This window comes from Calliphora vicina, chromosome 1 (genome assembly GCF_958450345.1).
Source record: "Calliphora vicina chromosome 1, idCalVici1.1, whole genome shotgun sequence".
Classification (NCBI taxonomy): Eukaryota; Metazoa; Arthropoda; class Insecta; order Diptera; family Calliphoridae; genus Calliphora; species Calliphora vicina.
In genome coordinates, this window is record NC_088780.1 from 54,713,047 (window position 1) to 54,731,154 (window position 18,108).

Below are 18,108 nucleotides of genomic sequence, written 5' to 3' on the forward strand. Positions count from 1 at the left end.
CTTGACAACGAGAGAGCATCTCATGGTAAAGAAGTAATTGTGGCTAACAACAACAAACTGTCGGTTGAATGTGTTGGTGATGCAAGCGTATTTTTGTCTACTGATGGAGGGGAAATAAGAACCGTTATAAAAGACGTTGAGTATGTTCCGCAGCTTTGTGCAAATTTGTTGTCAGTCAGGCAATTAACAGCAAACGGAAAACGAGTAATTTTTGAGCAGAATCATTGTGAAATTTTTGATGGTGACAATGTACTCATGGCAACAGCAAGTTTGTGTAACAACTTGTACAAATTAAATTGCGTTTCCCAGGAAAAAACACAGCAAGCTTTAATCGTTAAAAATGATGCTCAGCTATGGCATCGTCGTTTTGGTCATATTTGCGATGAAATTCTGAGGAAGATAAAAAATGATCATGAATTTAATTTTCAAACGAATTTAGATCAGTGTGAAGTTTGTATTCTAGGCAAACAAGTGAGAAATTCATTTAAGGAAGATGGTCATCGTGCAAAGGAGGTTTTGGAAATTGTACATTCAGATGTAATGGGACCATTTAAAACCAAATCGTTTTCTGGTGCACGATTTATTGTGATATTTGTGGACGATTACTCTCGTAAAGTGTTTTTATCGCCGATAAAAAGAAAATCTGAAGTTTTCGATGAATTTAAGAAATTTAAAACTATGGCTGAAAACCAGTGCTCAAATAAAATTAAAATTTTTCGATCAGACAATGGCACTGAGTATATAAACAACTCATTCCAGAAGTTATTTAATGATTGCGGGATTATTCATCAAAAGACGGCACCATATACCCCAGAACAGAATGGCGTTTCAGAACGCCTTAACCGTACTATCATCGACCGAGTTAGATGTATGTTAATAGATTCCGGTCTTGACGTGAAATTTTGGGCTGAAGCATCTGTGACTGCAGCATATTTGTTGAATAGAATACCATGCAGAAAACACTCAGTTTGTCCAGAGGAGCTATGGTCTGGTAGGAAGCCAAGCCTTAACCATATTCGTGTTTTTGGATGCAAGGCATTTGTACATACTCCTAAGGTGAAGCGTTCCAAATTAGAGCCGAAGTCCATACCATGTATTTTCGTTGGTTATGGTATGGAGGCCAAGGCATACAGATTGTACGATCCAGCTACGGGAAAGATAATGGTCAGCCGTGATGTTGTTTTCATGGAAGATCAGGTATGTAGTAATGATGTAGACTTTACTAATAATGTTCCGAATCTTGTAGTCGAAAGCGTAAAGGATAATGCCAATTCAGCGGAGGAATTGATTGTTGAATTGCCATCCAGTAACGTAAATGAATTGTCATCCAGTATTGAGAATGAATTGCCGACTGAGATCAAAGATGTTCAAGCTGTTGATGAGATGGGCAATGTATCAACTGACAGTCTTAAAGTGGAATATGATGTTAACTCGGAAGATAGCCTAAATTTTGAGGATGCGATTGAAGAGCATTGTGTTGAGAACCTGTCTTCCGAAAATATTAGAGTCCGCCGCTCTGAACGAATAGCAGCAAAATCTGGTGAAGAATACAATTTTTGTGCAACTAGTTTTGTGTCAGGTGATCCTGTTACAGTCGAAGAAGCCTTGAAATCTAAAGAAGCTAAACAGTGGCGTGCAGCAATGGATGATGAAATGAATTCACTAGCCTTAAATAAGACGTGGACATTAGCTAATCCTTCTTCTGAAAGGAGGCCAATAAAATGCAAGTGGATATTCAAGACAAAGTATGATGCCAGTGGTAACAAAATCCGTCATAAAGCGAGACTTGTTGTACAAGGCTGTAGTCAACAAAAGGGCATTGATTATTATGAGACTTTTGCTCCAGTAGTTCGCTATTCATCAATAAGATTTCTAATTGCATTGTCTGTTAAATTTGGTTTACACGTCCATCAACTTGACGCAGTAACTGCATTTCTGAATGGGGATCTTGATCAGGATATTTGTATGGAACAACCTGATGGTTACAAGGATGGAAGTAACCGTGTTTGTCATTTGAAGAAGGCCCTATATGGATTGAAACAATCCAGCCGTGTTTGGAACACAACTCTAAATAGTATACTACTTGAATTTGGCCTAAAAAGAAGCGAAACCGATCAGTGTGTATACTTCAATACTGATAATGATAATATTTTATATGTGGCCATTTATGTGGATGACGTGTTAGTATTTTCCAACAATATCAACATGACGAACAAACTTAAGGATAAGCTGTCCAAACATTTTCGGATGAAAGATTTAGGAGAAGCTTCTTCAGTCCTGGGAATGAGAATTACGAAGTCCGGTGGTACGATGAAAATAGATCAATCCAAATATATTGAAGACGTGTTAAGAAGATTTTCAATGTATGACTGTAATCCAGTATGTTCACCAGTGGATGTAAACCAAAAGCTGTCTCTTGAAATGTGTCCGAAATCTGAGAAGGAGAAAGAGGAAATGAGAAATGTTCCTTATATGGAAGCTGTTGGTTGCTTACTATACGCAGCTCAAAATACAAGACCAGATATTTGCTATATCGTGAACATGCTCAGTCGTTTTAACAACAATCCAGGGAGGGCACATTGGTCGGCAGTAAAGCGTGTAATGAGGTACCTAAAGGGCACCATTGATAAAGGCCTAGTCTACAACAACAAATCCGAAGGACTTACTGGTTACTGTGATGCCGATTGGGCTGGAAGCATTGATGATAGACGCTCTACTACTGGTTATATCTTCACTATGCATGGCGCAGCAGTATCCTGGGGTTCTAAAAGACAACGTACGGTGGCACTCTCTTCAACTGAGGCTGAGTTTATGGCGATAGTATCAGCGATTCAAGAATGTATATGGCTTCGACGACTTGAACGGGATTTAGTTAAAAATCCTTCAGAATCAATGAATTTATATAGTGACAACAAAAGTGCTATTCAAATTGCACAGAACAACTCATATTCATCAAGAACAAAGCATGTTGACATCCGAATAAAGTTTATACGCGAGAAGTTGGACAATGGAGAAGTCAGACTCGATTATTTGGATACTAGGAGAATGCTAGCTGACATCTTTACAAAAGGCGTTCCAGCTGATGTATATGGAAATTTTACAATCCAATTTGGACTTATATAATAATTTTTATTTTATGTTTTTGCAACTTTTGATTTATGTATAATTTTGATTGATTTCTATATTTTTGAATTGATTTATTTTAATATTGGTTAAGTGGAATGTTTATTCAGGAAGGGTGTTGTAAATAGAATAACCATTTGGTTTTAGCATCACTATTAAAGTAACGGTTGTTTCAGTGTAATGTAGTAGCAAGTAAGATGAGAGAATAAATAAGATTTTTCAGTTCTTTTGTAACACTCAACATAGACACACGCGTTTTACTCTAACAACATGGTCGCATTCGTTAAGTGATACTCAGTGGAGAAATATTCAAAGCTGTCAAAATGCAACCGTCACAGACTGTCTCCAAATTACCTCCGAATATCACCTTCACGAGGAAACTAAGGTTCTATCGGTCAGGGAACATAACGTCATGTTGACGCAACATTTCCTTCTGGGATGTAACAGGAGGAGTCATCCAAACTTCAACATCAAACAGTTGGAGACCCCCCGGGGCATGTCAGACAGCGGAAAATTATATATAGTTACTCTTTTGGGTATTTTATGATTTCTACATATTAAATTGTAGTATTGGAACTTCTAAAACAATGGAATGGGATTTTAAAAAAACGGACAAAAAAAACAAAGGTATGCTAACCAATTAATAACTTTTTTCTATTCTAATTTCCATAAGAGAATGTAGGTTATACTTTTTCAGTCCTAAGGCTGTATGAGAAATAAAAGATGTAGATAATGATTGATTTTATAAATCGAGTTTTTATTGTAAAATCAAAAAGTGGATTAAATATATTAGAAAACATTTCGAATGGAAATGAAATTTTATAGAAAATATAGAAGATAATATAATTGTTTATGCAATTCAAACTTAAAAACTCATTTTTTAAACTTAAAGAAGACACATTAAATAAAAAAGAAAGCCGATATTTATAAATTTATATCATTCCAATATGATTCAACCATTCATTTCGTAGAGTATATGAGATATAGTGGCACTTGATTCAACATTACTTAAAGCAATATTTGCCAGATGTGGTTCATGGCGACGTATGCTACGCTTTGCTGTAGAGGTGTACATAACTAAATTACGTAGAATCAGTGAGGCAGTCAAACGTATACTCTTTGTTACGGGTCCCTCATTCTCATCCATGAGTTCTTTGGAATTCATTAAATCAGTTGTATGACGTTTGATGGCCTGTAAAGCTGATAGGCCGGTGGCCGATTGGGTTTGAGAACTGGACGATGATGAGGTTGACGGAGACGGAGAGGCATTGTTAGCTCTTTGTGAAAGCTCAAGGTTGCGAACTATAGTTACGGGCGGTATAGCAGGTGCAATATTATACATGCCGGTAGCAATTCTACGTTGCACAGCCGTTCTTAAACTGTCCAGTGTTAAATGATGATCGATTAGATGGGTCATTAGTGAGAAGCGTTTACGTGGTACACCATCGCAGAGGCCAGGACCAACTCCCCATTGACAAAAGATGTCGGCCGCTGGATCCAAATGATCTGGAGCATGTGATGTACAAACGTGATGCTGTAAATCACCCACTGATTTGAATTTTTTACGTGGACAATTGCGCCAATCGCATATGTACAACCATTGGGCATCGAGAGTGGAGAGCTGTTGGGGTGGTGGTTGTTGTTGTTGGGGTGGCAGGGGAAGGTTTGCATTCGCTTGTTGGGGTTGTGGTTGCGTGGGCAATTGTGGTGGATTCGGAGTGTTTTGGGGTTGTGGTATGGCAGCCATATTACTAGATGTGGTTGAAGTGGTAGATGTGGCAGATGTTATAGAGGTTTGTGCAGTTTGTGTGGGAAGTGCCTTAGCCGTAGATGTTGCCTGCATGTTAGCTTGAGCTACTGTTTGTTGACTTTTGGCAATTTCTTCTTTTTTGTTTGCCTCAGTATTTGTTGGAGCTGTCGCATTATTAGCTGCTGTAGTTGCATTTACCGCTGCCAGTGGTGGTGGTCCTATGGAATTAACGATTGGCGGCAATTTCACTGTTGGTAACGATGGTTTTATCAGTGATACAGGTTTTTTAACATTTCCCAACCCGGGAGTTTGAGTTGTTACTGGAATTGAAGGAGCGGCAGTATGTACCAAGCTTTGAGATTGATTTATATTTTTGGGTTGTATCAAAGATGGTGTGGGATCCGGTAGCTAGATATTTGAGAATTAAGAAAAAAGTTTATTTATTATATTCCAAAAAAATAGAGTGGAGGATAAAAGCATACAAGTATGTAAATGAAGTAAAAATAATAGCAACCAAAGTTAAGTAACACAAACACCAGCAATAGATAATTTCAAATTTTGAAACAAAACAAATGATAATGAAGTATAAAAGCAACGAAAATATAATAATAAGTCTATTATTTTGCTAGTTTTACTACTATCCAATGTTATGTTTATTTGTGAATCAGAAATTAGTCCAAATTTTGTCCGAATTCCAAATACTGGTCGTAATTCGATTTTTTACCAAAACTGAATATTCAGAATACACTCAATTGAAAAGAAAGTACTTTTTAGCAGAGAAAAAAGAATTTAAATCTAAAAATAAAAAATATATAAATGTGTAGTAGTAAGTAATAGTGTAAGCAGCAAAGAAAACTATTTTTTTAAGGAGTAACGCTAAATATTAATTTTCACATTTAGTTATCACAATATATTTAAATTTATCTTTCTAAATAGATCAATTCTAAAATTGTTACAAAATTCCCCAAACAATACGAGTCACATGCAACATACGTATCGTTGGTCTCTGTAGAAAGATCGAAACTAGTATTTATCGAAATTGAGTTTTTTTTATTGATTCCAATGTTTTGCTTCTCCAGTAAATTTCAAATTGAGAAAAAGTCCATTATATAAATAGGCACATAAAAAAATACCTGAAACTTTTAAAAGAAATTAAGAAAATATATTTTTTATATCATGAATTCAAAGAGTACAAAAAACACAAGTTTTTTTGACCTTGAATATTTTGAGTAAACATTTCGGAATCCTTTGAACATTTTAATTTTTATTCTCTTAAATTTCCAAAAAAAATTGCATTTTTATTCAAGACTTAAATTAGTTTTAAACATCAAGACAATTTACTTGGGATTTTAATTTAAATATTCGTATCTTATGAAGAATGCATTTAAAAGATAACATATGGCAACAAAATCGAAAAATTTTAGAGGCTTTTTAAATCACTACACAATTTTGATGTATAGTGGTTCCAGTATTACAAATATGGTCCAAATTTTAAATTCTTTGGAATTTTTTTTTAATTTTTTTTTTGTAAAATTGTGAATTTTAGACGTTTCTCCACAAATTTATAATAACTCAAAAAGGGTTAGTCCGATATTGAGTTTTAATCGTGTTAATCTGTGTTATAATAACAAATTGAAGCAAAAAATATATTTTTTAACTTGAAAATAGCAAATGAGATATCGAACAAAATGAGACATCCACCATAAAAATCGATGAATTACTTTCGAATTTATTCACAATTAAGTGAATTCAATTCACTCATTTTCACAAAAATGTTATCTTAAATGTTAAACTAATTTAATTTTTTTATGTGACGATAGTACAATTTCAAATATACACAAACCTTTATCTAGATATCGGATTTTATTGAACTAAGTAATATAGAAATGCATATTTAATTAAAAGTGCATTCATAATGCAATTGAATTTTAAATTTTTTTTTAAATGTTTATAACACAAAAATTCAATTTGATTATGAATAAGAGATCAGCTTCATAAGATACATTAAAATCGAGTATAAACTCGACAGAGTTTTTGAAATTAAAAGAAAAAAATGGAAATGTCCAAATGTCTCGGAAGACCCAAGGTCAATTTGTTGTTGTTGTTGTAGCAGCAGTGATTGCTGAGTTGACAACCCTTGGCCGAGTAAAGTCGGGTCATTCCGGTGGGTAGAACCGGCTGTCGTAGGAATGAGGTCAACTTGTTTCTGATGTACGGTGAAATTAATGATATATGAAATAGGTAGTTCCTTGAAAAAGTTTCATTTTGTTTTCGGCCTGAAACCCTTCCTTCACATCCAATAATAATTATGTGTATTACTGTCCAATTTGGTAATGAAGGCTCCAATGGAGCAGTGGTCGGTTTTCTCCCCTACTAAAGTCCTGAGACTTCTCCTATACCACCCAATCAGTAATCTGCTTTTGCATTCAACTTTGGCCAAATAGCCTTGGATACCCTGAAATCTGTAATACTGTTCCAGGATTGGTTGGAAACAAACGTTCGAAGATCAGCCTATAATAGTGACAAATTGTAGGTTTAAGCCTCTGGACTAAGGTTTACATCTGAATAGCGTATAGCCAGTTAAGTTCATTACCCTGTATGTTACAGTGCCCTGGTACCCAACATAGCCTGATCTAATAAAGCTGCTAGAGCTCTTTTGTGGTTTACCACTAAGCAAGAATGTAATATATCTGACTGGAGGATGCTGCTTTCGTCTGGGAGTCTGTATGTATCAATTCAAATTATAATGATTTTTTGGTTTACCAGGCAAAATCATGGAAGCAAAATAAAAATAATTGTAATGTAATGGAAAAAATTTAAATGTAAAGCAATTTGTCGTTTTGCTGTCTGACAAAGCAGATAAGTGAGCAAAAACGCAACAAACCTTTGCCGCTATAAGTGTTGGTGTTTGCTGTTGTTGTTGTTGCTGTGGTAGTGGTGTTTTGTGTTTTGAGGCAGCAATATTTGACTGTACCATAACTTGATTTTGTGTTTTAATTGGTTGCTGTTGCAGTGCCGCCGAAGACGACGACGTCTGTGGCTGCTGCTGTTGTTGTTGTTGATGCACAACTGGCAACGAGGATATTTTTTGTTGTATTATAGAAGGATGTTGCTGTTGTTCAATAACAGTTCTTATTTGTTGTTGTACCTGTTGTTGTAGAAGGGGTGGTGTTGTTGTGGCGGAAGCTGATCCCTGCGGTGGTGGTTGTTGTGTTATAATTGTCTGCGAGTTCAGTTGCTGCTGTTGTGGCGGTTGCTGGGCCTGGGTGATAACCGTTTCTTTTATTTCAATAGCACGCATACCCACACCTCCGGCACCAGCGCCACCACTTAGTATGACATGGCGCTTTTCTGATGGTCCCGATATTATGTGCTGTTGTATGATGGATTGATGTTGTTGCAGCTGAGGTATAGCCACCGGTGCGGTAGGTGTATTGGTGGATTGTACTAAGGAAACGGTTTTTGCCATGCGTGTAATAGTAGCTGGTTGTGGTTGTTGAGGTGGCGTCGAATGCTGCGCTATTGGCTGGTGTAGTTTTATGGTGGCTGGAATTTGATTGAGTTGATTGAGCAGGGAAGGAGATATTTGTCCTGCTTGGATTTGTTGTGTTTGCTGCTGCTGGTTAGATGTTTGTATAATTTGTCTGGTTTGGGTTTGCATGGGCATATGTTGTATGTGCGTGGCGGCGCCTGTTTGGGGATTGATGAAAATTTGCTGAGGCGTTTGAGGTCTTTGTGTAACCAGCACTTGCTGACCCTGAGAAGTGGTCATTATCATTTTTTGTCCTTGACCTGGAGGGCCAGTGGTAATTATCTGCTGCTGTTGTCCCTGCATGGGTTGTTGTTGCAATATAATTATGGTTTTTTGCCCTGTCGACTGCTGTTGCGGAGTTTGAGTTACCAGCACTGTTTGCGTGGGTTGTGGTGGCGGAGGAGGAGGATGTGACTGGGTCTGTTGGGCCACTAAATAAGTTTGCCCTTGTTGATTTGTAGCTAAAACGTAAGTCTGCTGTTGCTGTTGTTGCGCTGGTTGCATCATTTGTTGTATCATTTGAGTTTGACTCTGCTGTTGCATTTCCATGGGCTTCTGTTGCAGTATTACTGGAACGGTTTGTAGGCCTTGGTCTGTTTTAATAGTTGCCATCGCATTGGGCATCTGCTGGTTGGAGGTTGCTACGGGTTGCGTTAGTTTCAGTTGTTGCTGATTCGATTGAAACATTAATTGTCTTTGAACACCCTGTAGGGGTGCTGACGTTGTCTGCTGCTGTTGTACCTTGGCTGGCATTATAAGAGACGTTTGCTGCATTTGTTGTTGTTGTTCCAATTGTGGTTGAGGCGGCTGTTGCTGTTGTGATTGAGTGGAGAACTCTTCAAGATCTTCATCCTCCAATATGGAAGCAGCCATTTCAGCATATAAGTTGGCGGCATTCTTAGAAGGCGTTACTTGGACCTCCTCTTTGGCTGATGGTGCTGCTGCTGAGGTGGTTTCTAAAGCCAAACGTTTATTGTTTCCCGAATGGTCGTCTATTTTACGTTTCTGAATTATGCTGCCCGGTATAGGTGGATCAACCATTTTCTTATCCAAAATATCTACCAACATTTGGTTGGCTAAAATTATGGGTCTGCCACAGGCATCCTTGGCAACATTGGCCCCACTTAGGGGAGCTAAAGGTGGTGGTGTAGATTCGGATATTTGTGGTTTTTTGTCTAAAGTGGGAGGATGATGATTTAAAGGTTTTATGGTAGTTTGTCCTACTTTTACCGGTGTGTGTTGCATTAGGGGATTGTTAACCAAAGCAGTGATGGCTGTACTGGCCACTTTAATGGGTTGTGTTGGAGTAGTGGGTACAGCAGCAGTAGTTGTTGTAGGATTAGAAGTTGCAGTATTGTCCTTTTGTTTCAGTTGCCTTTGGTTTACTTTGTTGGCCAGCATACTTTTTATTAAAGAAGATGAGGGATTTTGTGCCATTGCTGGCTGGATCACTGAAGTTGAATCGGTTATCTGCATGGGTTCTGGCTCCGGTGTTGGCATGGTTGGCTGTGTTTGGTTTTCTAATTTAGCAGTCACATTGTCTTTTTCATCAATATCCATTTTTTCTTCGCTTTTGATATCAATTTGCTGGGGAGTTGGAGAACGCGTTTCAGTCACTGATTGTACTAACGTTTGTGTTATTGGTGGGTTAACAGGATTTACTTCTTGTTTAACCGCTTCAGCTGCGCTTGTGGCAGAAGTTGGGTTATCTATCGTAGCAGAGGTGCCAGCAACTGAATTTGTGGATGTTTGAGGAGCTACCGTAGTAGCAACAATAACAGGAGGTGTTGTTGTGGTGGGTACCGGCGTTTCCACTTGCTGCTTTAATTTTTTCTTAGTTTTTCTAGCGGAGCCTGGAATTTCGGATTGCTTGGCCGAGGGTGAGCTTTGACCAGCACCTACCGATATAATTGATTTTTGTAAAGGCAGTGGTTGAGCTCTGATTCTTATGGAAACATAGTGTAATCCAGGCAAATCTGTACCATCTGGTTTTCTTACCGTAGCCGGGCCAACGGTAGTGGTGAAAATGAGACGTACCAATTTGGGAAAATGCAAATGATTAACTACCGAATGCTTGCCAGACTTTTGACAGTGTGACAAATACATGCGATACAATTCCTGCGTCTCAACGTGACTCTCCACACTAGAGGTGCGTTCGAATGTGGCTCCCAGCCAGGCCAATGCGTATTGTTCATCATCGTGTGTAAAGTTTTGAGGCATTTGTAACTGTTGTTGAGGCTGATGCAGCTGCTGTTGTTGTGGTTGTGGTGTGTGTTCAGCTATAGAGTCGGTTATGTCAGGTGCTGGCATTGGATTGGGTGTCAGAATCTGTGGTTTAATTTGATTGTGGCTGCTTATTGTGGTGGTTTGTTTTTGTATATTGGCCACATTTTGCAAGTTGGCTATATTTTGTGCCACCATGGGCAGCATATTGCCCGGCACGGTCTCAACAACACGCATCAATATACAACCATCCGGACCATAAGCTTGGGCCTCTACAGTAATCAGTGAAATCAATTGATCCACAATGCCCTTTACCTGCATCATAGAGTGGCAACTTTTGGGACCCAAACAAGTAAGCGCATAAATGGCTTCCAGGGTAAACAACAAAAGCATTATATCGTTAAGAGACAAAAACAAGGTAATAGCATTATAGAAATTGTTATTTAAACACTTCAGAACATAGTCCTCATTTGAATCCTTCTGACACAGTTTGTACAAAATCTCTAAGCAATTGATAATGACACCACGATCAGGACCCTCAATGCCATCACATAGAGTGGCCATTAGGCAACGTGACAAGTCGTCTACCGTAGGATCTAAGATTTCTAATTCTCCTGCAACATTGCCCGCAATCTCCAGAGCCTGTATATGAACATTGCCCCAGCGTATGTTCGAACTCATCACCAGGAAACGTAGAAATGTCTTATTTTTTACTAAAACCCCCAAGTTCTCCTCTTGGAAACTCAGATTACGTAGTATGGACACTACCTGTATTACCCGCTGGCCAACATAGTCCTGGGTGCCCAAACCAGTGCGTAAATTTAAAAAATCCAATTCTTTACAATCCTGCCATATGCCCTCCATTTCCGGTTTTCCATCATCGTAGTCATCCACTAAAGCTGCTTCGCGTAATGACTGCTCATCCGTGTACAGGTCCAAAATTTGTGGTTTTTCATTTAACAAATCATACCAAAATCCATACAAAGAATGATGCCTAACACCACTATAGATGTGCTGGAATAGCTTACGCATGGTGTAATCAGAAAATACACCAGTATGAGCCAACAAGGCATCCAATAACTTTGGGTATTCGTTCAGTTTCAAGGTATGTCTACTCTCATTGGCCATGAGCGTACATGCATTGATGGCAAAGTCTTGTTCGTTTGGTAGTGGGGAGAGCAATGACAACATTAACTTCTCATATGGAGAGGGTTTATGCAGATCTGTGGATAGTTTAAATTGCCTCCTTCTTTCCATATTAACATGATGCTGCCGATAGTTGTATGACATGGCCACATTTGATATAATGGTTGGATTAGAGCTGCTGTAAGAGGTGGGATGACGTGAACCTCTACCTCGTCCACCACCCATATTGAATTCATTAATTTCAGCCGCCGCTAGAGCGTCTACTTTATCGGGATCTTCGCCGAAATAATTTAAACATTCATATTTTTCCAAAACACGACGATAAATATATTTGAGAGCAGCCGAACCATTGACAATTTTCTCTTTTAAACCCAGTTCGGGTAAAATTTCTTCCCATTCGTCACGCATATTGACCTTTTGAAAGCCCCCTCTCTCTGTGACCTCACAATATAAACGATGAAGATCAACCTGACGTCCTGTTATTTTCGGCATATGCATGATGGGAGTGCTATAATAAAAATAATTTAGATTTCGTATAAATAGTTGGAAGTTTCTTTTTTTTATAAAAAAATAGTAATGATTAAAACTCGCTTATTTTGGACATAACAATTTTGACTGAATGAATACAGAGACTAAGTAGATATTGACGAAAATACATTCATACATACACATCTGCTCAAAATAATAGATACACCAAAATTTATTTTTTAAAAACGAAAAAAAATAATGGTATATTGTAAAATTATAAAAAAAATTCAGTCGATTTTTATTTATAGTTAAAAGGAGAGTAAAAAACAAAATATTTCATAATTAATAATAAATATTATAAAGTAAATTAAATTTCTTAAATTTCGAAAAATTTGGTGCTCATAATAATAGATACATTTTTAAAAATTCTTATTAAACAAAAGCTAATAAATTTTATCTTAAAAAAATTAGTTTATTATTAAAGTAAAGCTAGTATCCAGTATATCCACCTTTGTTTTGTAAAACTTTCTCCACTCTTCTGGGCATACTGGATATCAAGTTCTGACACTTCTCCAATGGAATCTCGTACCATATTTTTTGCGTTTTCTCCCATAAATCGTCTTTATTTTTGAAAACTGCCTTCGAAAGCCTTATCTTTAATTCACTCCACAAGTTTTCTATTGGGTTTAAATCAGGGGATTGGCTGGGTCAGCTTAAAACAGGTACGTTATTCTCCAAGAACCAGTTTTTAACTAATCTTGAACTATGTTTTGGGTCGTTGTCCTGCTGGAATGTCCATATTAATGCCATATTTTCCGATGCATATGGAAGCATTACGTTTTCCAATATGTCTCTATACCCACTAGCATTCATGGTATCTTCTATTCGGAATATCGGACCAACACCATTCCATGAAAAGCAACCCCAAACCATTATGTTTCCCCCGCCATGTTTTACCGTCTTTTTTGTAAATTTAACGTGGAATTCTTTTCCTTTTGGTCGGCGTACATTTCTTTGGCAGTCGTTTCCAAACAAATTTATTTTTGTTTCGTCGCTCCATAAATTATTTCTCCATTTTGTTTCGCCTTCACACCCGGACCATTGTAAGTGCTCTTTAGCAAATTCTAATCTTGTCTTGATATTTTTTTGGCGCATTAGTGGCACTTTTCTGGCAATTCTTCCCGGCAATTTAGCTTGTAAAAGACGACGACGAACTGTTTGTGGACTGATTTCGTTACATAGCTCCGCAGAAATAGCTTTCGATGATATGAAAGGGTCTTTTTTAACTATAAGGACGATCCGCCTATCTGTTTCTGGACTGGTTTTCTTTGGTCTACCGCGAGTTTCTCTTTTTTGTTTTTTAGATAAAGCATTTTGGACAAAATGTAAAGATCTTCCTATGCTCTTTGCTATTTCCCGTAATGATTTTCCTTGATTTCTCATCGTTTGAACAATTTTTTTCTCATCTTCGGTACAATGATGATTTCGTCCCATTTTCTTCAAAAGAGTCCTATTTTTTATAAAATTGTTGCTAAAATTTAAATTATACTTACTGTTTCAATAGGAACAAAAAATTGTATATAAACAAATTACAAATTACTTATGTGTATCTATTTTTATGAGCAAATAATTATTTGTAATTCAAATAAATTCGTTTTTAAAAATCAACATGAAAGCAAATAGTTGCCAGATTTTTGACTGACATGACATTGCCAGATAGAAATTTTAATAATATGATGTATTCTTAACGCTTGCGAGGAAATTTTCAATGTTACCGCCATTTAAATTTTTTCCAATTAGGTGTATCTATTATTTTGAGCAGATGTGTATATGCAAATTAGTAAAAGGGCTCGGATATGACACTATATAAAAATGGTAGTCCTAGGTACAACTAATTCTTCGTTCTTTTGAAGATCAGCAGGAATAATGCCATCCGGCCCAGGAGATTTAAACGGGTCGAAGCTTTTGATTGCCCATTGGATTCTTTCCCTGTTTATTGGAACAGAGTTATCACACGGAGCAACAGAATCAGCAGCCATATTCACAGTCTCATCATCGACTAGAAGGCAACCTGGAAAATGAGTATCTAGTAGGACCTCAAGTGTCTCCATACTATTCAGAGTCCATATACCACAGGGTTTCTGGATATAGCTTGGTACAACCGGTGAGGTTGATACACACTATAAAAATAAGTAATTGGTAACTTCTGTAATTTTATATTATTTTAATAATAAATACTTTGAAAGTAATCATTACATAGTTTTAGTCATATTGCTATTACTTTTTCTTAATTTTGTAATTGTAATTGACATTTTTCAATTACAATTACATGTAATTGTATTGTAAAATTTTACAATTACTTGTAATTGTAATGTGCTATTGGTCAATTACACATTACAAGTAATTGCAATTGCAAAAATCCAATTATAATTACAAGGTAATGGTAATTTACCAGTAATATATTACACAATGTTATCATTACCCCCCAAGCCTGATTAGTGGGATATCTGCTATAATCTTGGTATTCCAATCAATTTGAGTTTTAAAAAAATCTTATTATGGAAATCTGGAAAAGGGCTCGGGTAAGACACTATATAGAAATGGGCAACGCAACTGAAGTTCGGTGCCATCCATAATTGACCCATTAAACTACTGATCTTGATTTTAATTTCTCTATAATCCCATCTGGCTTTGTTTTCACTTTAAATACCCACTTTGATGGATTTATATTCCTGAGGAAAATCATACTGCCATAACGTAATCATCAAACTTTTTTTTACGTAAATATTTTTGAATTCTGGACCTACAATGGGTCAAAATCGGGAAAATTATATTTTAACCCGAATTTTTTTTCATCAAAAAATTTTTTTGTCATAAATTCTTTTTTTTAAATTTTTTAAAAATTAAAAAAAAAATTTAAAAAAAAATCGAAAAAACTTTTTTAAAAAGTGTATATAAGATTCGGCACAGCCAAATATAGCTCTCCTACTTGCTTTTCACTAATAATTAAAAAAAAAAATTAAAAAAAAACTTGAGAAAAACAATTTAGAAAAAAAAAATTTAAAAAAACTTGAGAAAAACAATTTAGAAAAAAAAAATTTGTAATTTTTTTTTAATTTTACAAAACAATTTTGAAAAAAAAAAATTTTAAATTTTGTATTTCTAAAAATATTTAAAATTTGTATTTTAAAGTAAAATTTGTTGAAGGGTATATAAGATTCGGCACAGCCGAATATACATAGCTATAATGCGTTGGTGTAGATGTTTGTAACGCCCAAAAATATTAGTGTAACACCCACCTTAAATTATACCGATAGACTCAGAATCACTTTATGAGTCGATTAATTTTGAAGACATTTCGATAAAATGTGGTATATAAACTTTTTTAGGCCCAAGGACTAAGCATATTGAAACTGGCTGAAATCGGTCCATTATTTCCCCTAGCTCCCATACAAATGTCCTCCCGAAATACTTTATACTATGGAAATCATGTCACCTAATTTCATGCCGATCGGTTTATAATTAGTCATAGCTCCCTTATAAGGCCCGCTTCCAAAAATCACTTTAATGAGCATAAATCTCTTAAAAATGTTGGTATGCACATAAAATTCAACGCAAATAACTTGGCGATCGGTCCATAATTAGTCATAGCTCCCAAATAAGACCCTCTTCCGAAAATAAATTATTGAAATTTTAAAAGAAAATTAATTTTGCTCATTTACTTAGTGTAGGGTATTAAATGGTTGTTCTTGAACGACCATTTTTTCTTATTTGTTTTAATATACAGTGGTGGCCACCAATTTAAGACAAATACTTGAATTTTTTTCATCAACTGAATTTTAAGTGCGATAGAGCCAAAATAAAAGGACCTCTAAGGGTATGAAATTTATTATTAATGTTTCTAGTTTCTGAAAAATGTTTGGAAAAATCGGTAAAACATATATGGACAAAGATATGTGGAAATACGTTGACCCACCTCAGCGAACATCCGCTGTTAATAACATGATATGACCGAAACTAATGGAACTAAAAATACGAAATTTGGTCCGAATATATTATAATAATAAAATTATAATGATATAAATGTGAGAAAATATGTTTATCTAAAAAAAAATTTTTTTGGTCAAGTTGTAGACAAATTTTATGTGTTCATGGTGAATATGTGTGAATTGACACAGTCGAATAAAACACACTTGTATGTTAAAACAGTCCTCATGCATACATATTTGTGGAAATATTTGAAAAAATAATTGACAATTACATGGAATTTAGCAAACAATTTTTGTCTTAAATTACTGGCCACCACTGTATGTTATTAACAATTTGACAGAAAAGGTTAAACTGTACTTTTTATAGGGACTTAGAGCTTTTTCTTGTTTTAAATTGTGATAAATTGGACTAAGCGCCTTTGCTCATCACTACAAAACAACAACAAAAAGCGAGATAACTAAAATTTTTTTCTTTGTAATCAATGTATTATTACTTATTGTACATTACTGCATTAAAATCTCAATTTCTAAAAAAGTGAACTTAGAGCCTTTGCATGTTAAGCCAGCGATATTATAGATCGCTAAAAAGTTTTCCAACAAAACATTTATGTTCTAGGGGAGTTTTAATCCCACTGAAGGATAATATCAAATATCTAGGAATTATTTTAGATAATTAGCTATCAACACATGACATATTCTACATATATTTGTGAAAAAGCAAATTTAATGCGCTCAACAGAAGATCTAAACTTAATTTAAAAAACAAGATTCTTATTCTCGTTCTGTTCAAAATTTGTATTCGGCCAATTCATAAAGCTGCTAAAACTAATACTAGAAAATTGCAGATAATACAAAATAGAAATCTGGAAGTAATACATAAGCTAAACCCCAGATATTCTAGTGATTTATGTTGATTCAAGGTTTTTAGACTGATTTTCCTTAATACTGTGATATTAGTAGTTTCTTTATTAAATTATTTAGTTGTTAATTGTAAATCCTCAAAACATTGTAACTAATTATTTTATAAAGGTTTCAATAAAGATATTAATATTCTTTAAATTTATTTCACTCCACGAAATTTCAAATTCCTTAGGAAATTGGATTTGTAATGAAATATACTTACTAAGCTACTAGAGCCTAATTTTATTTTAAAGAACAAACTACACAGTTGAATGCCCTAGGGTCTTTCAATATGCTGGTTCTGGATTAGTCAATATAACTTAATGTTGTAGACATTTGCTGTATATGTATTTCTTAAATGCCATATGACTAGTTATTTGGGTCTTGTTAAATATTTTTTTAAAAAAATATAGTATTATGCCACTAAAACTACAACCAGATAAGTGGCTAGCAGATACAATGTCTTAAATCCACAATTACATTCAATAGCTTCTTACCCTCTTTTCTCATGAAATTGTTGTAGATCTTTGTAAAATTCCTCCATTGGTTTTGGGGGATTTTTACCCTTAATATTTGTTGTATCCTGTTTATCATCGGACTGCTGGCGATCCCTGTTGTAATTGCGTGATCTTAAAGGTGTTCCAGCTGCTGTTGTCGCGGAGGATGAACCAGCAGAAACCGTGCTGGCTGTGATGACGCCAATCGTGTTTGTTGCACTAATGTTTTGCATAGAGCCATCATTTTGTTGAAATTGTGAGATATTTGATGCTTTTATGGACTCGTTTAGTAACATATTGTCAGCGTTACAATTAAAACAATAATTTTACACGAATATATTTAAGAATTTAGCATTTCTTCCAAAAATAATTTAGCACACAAATGCGTAAAGAGAAATGCCGCCGTGAAAAAAAATAAATCTAAAATTGCCAACTATATAAAAAATGTAAAGTGCATCAAATTATTAAAAGTAGTTGGCA

At 35.5% G+C, this 18,108-nt stretch overlaps 1 protein-coding gene across 3 annotated transcripts; it reads right to left on the reverse strand.

Annotated features, from left to right (window-relative positions):
- Window positions 1-3,859: 3,859 nt before the first annotated feature.
- Window positions 3,860-18,037, reverse strand: Bap170 (Brahma associated protein 170kD). Of its 3 annotated transcripts, none has more exons than XM_065513987.1 (3): window positions 17,629-18,037; window positions 8,022-12,282; window positions 3,860-5,281 (listed from the first exon to the last, which is right to left on the reverse strand). In XM_065513987.1, exons 1-3 carry the CDS (start codon window positions 17,922-17,924, stop codon window positions 4,076-4,078), a joined length of 5,763 nt encoding a protein of 1,920 aa, XP_065370059.1. In that variant the 5' UTR covers window positions 17,925-18,037; the 3' UTR covers window positions 3,860-4,075. The 3 variants fall into 3 exon arrangements, with proteins under 3 accessions (XP_065370059.1, XP_065370051.1, XP_065370043.1); XM_065513979.1 differs by having other exon boundaries at window positions 7,848-12,282; XM_065513971.1 differs by having other exon boundaries at window positions 7,758-12,282.
- Window positions 18,038-18,108: the final 71 nt, after the last annotated feature.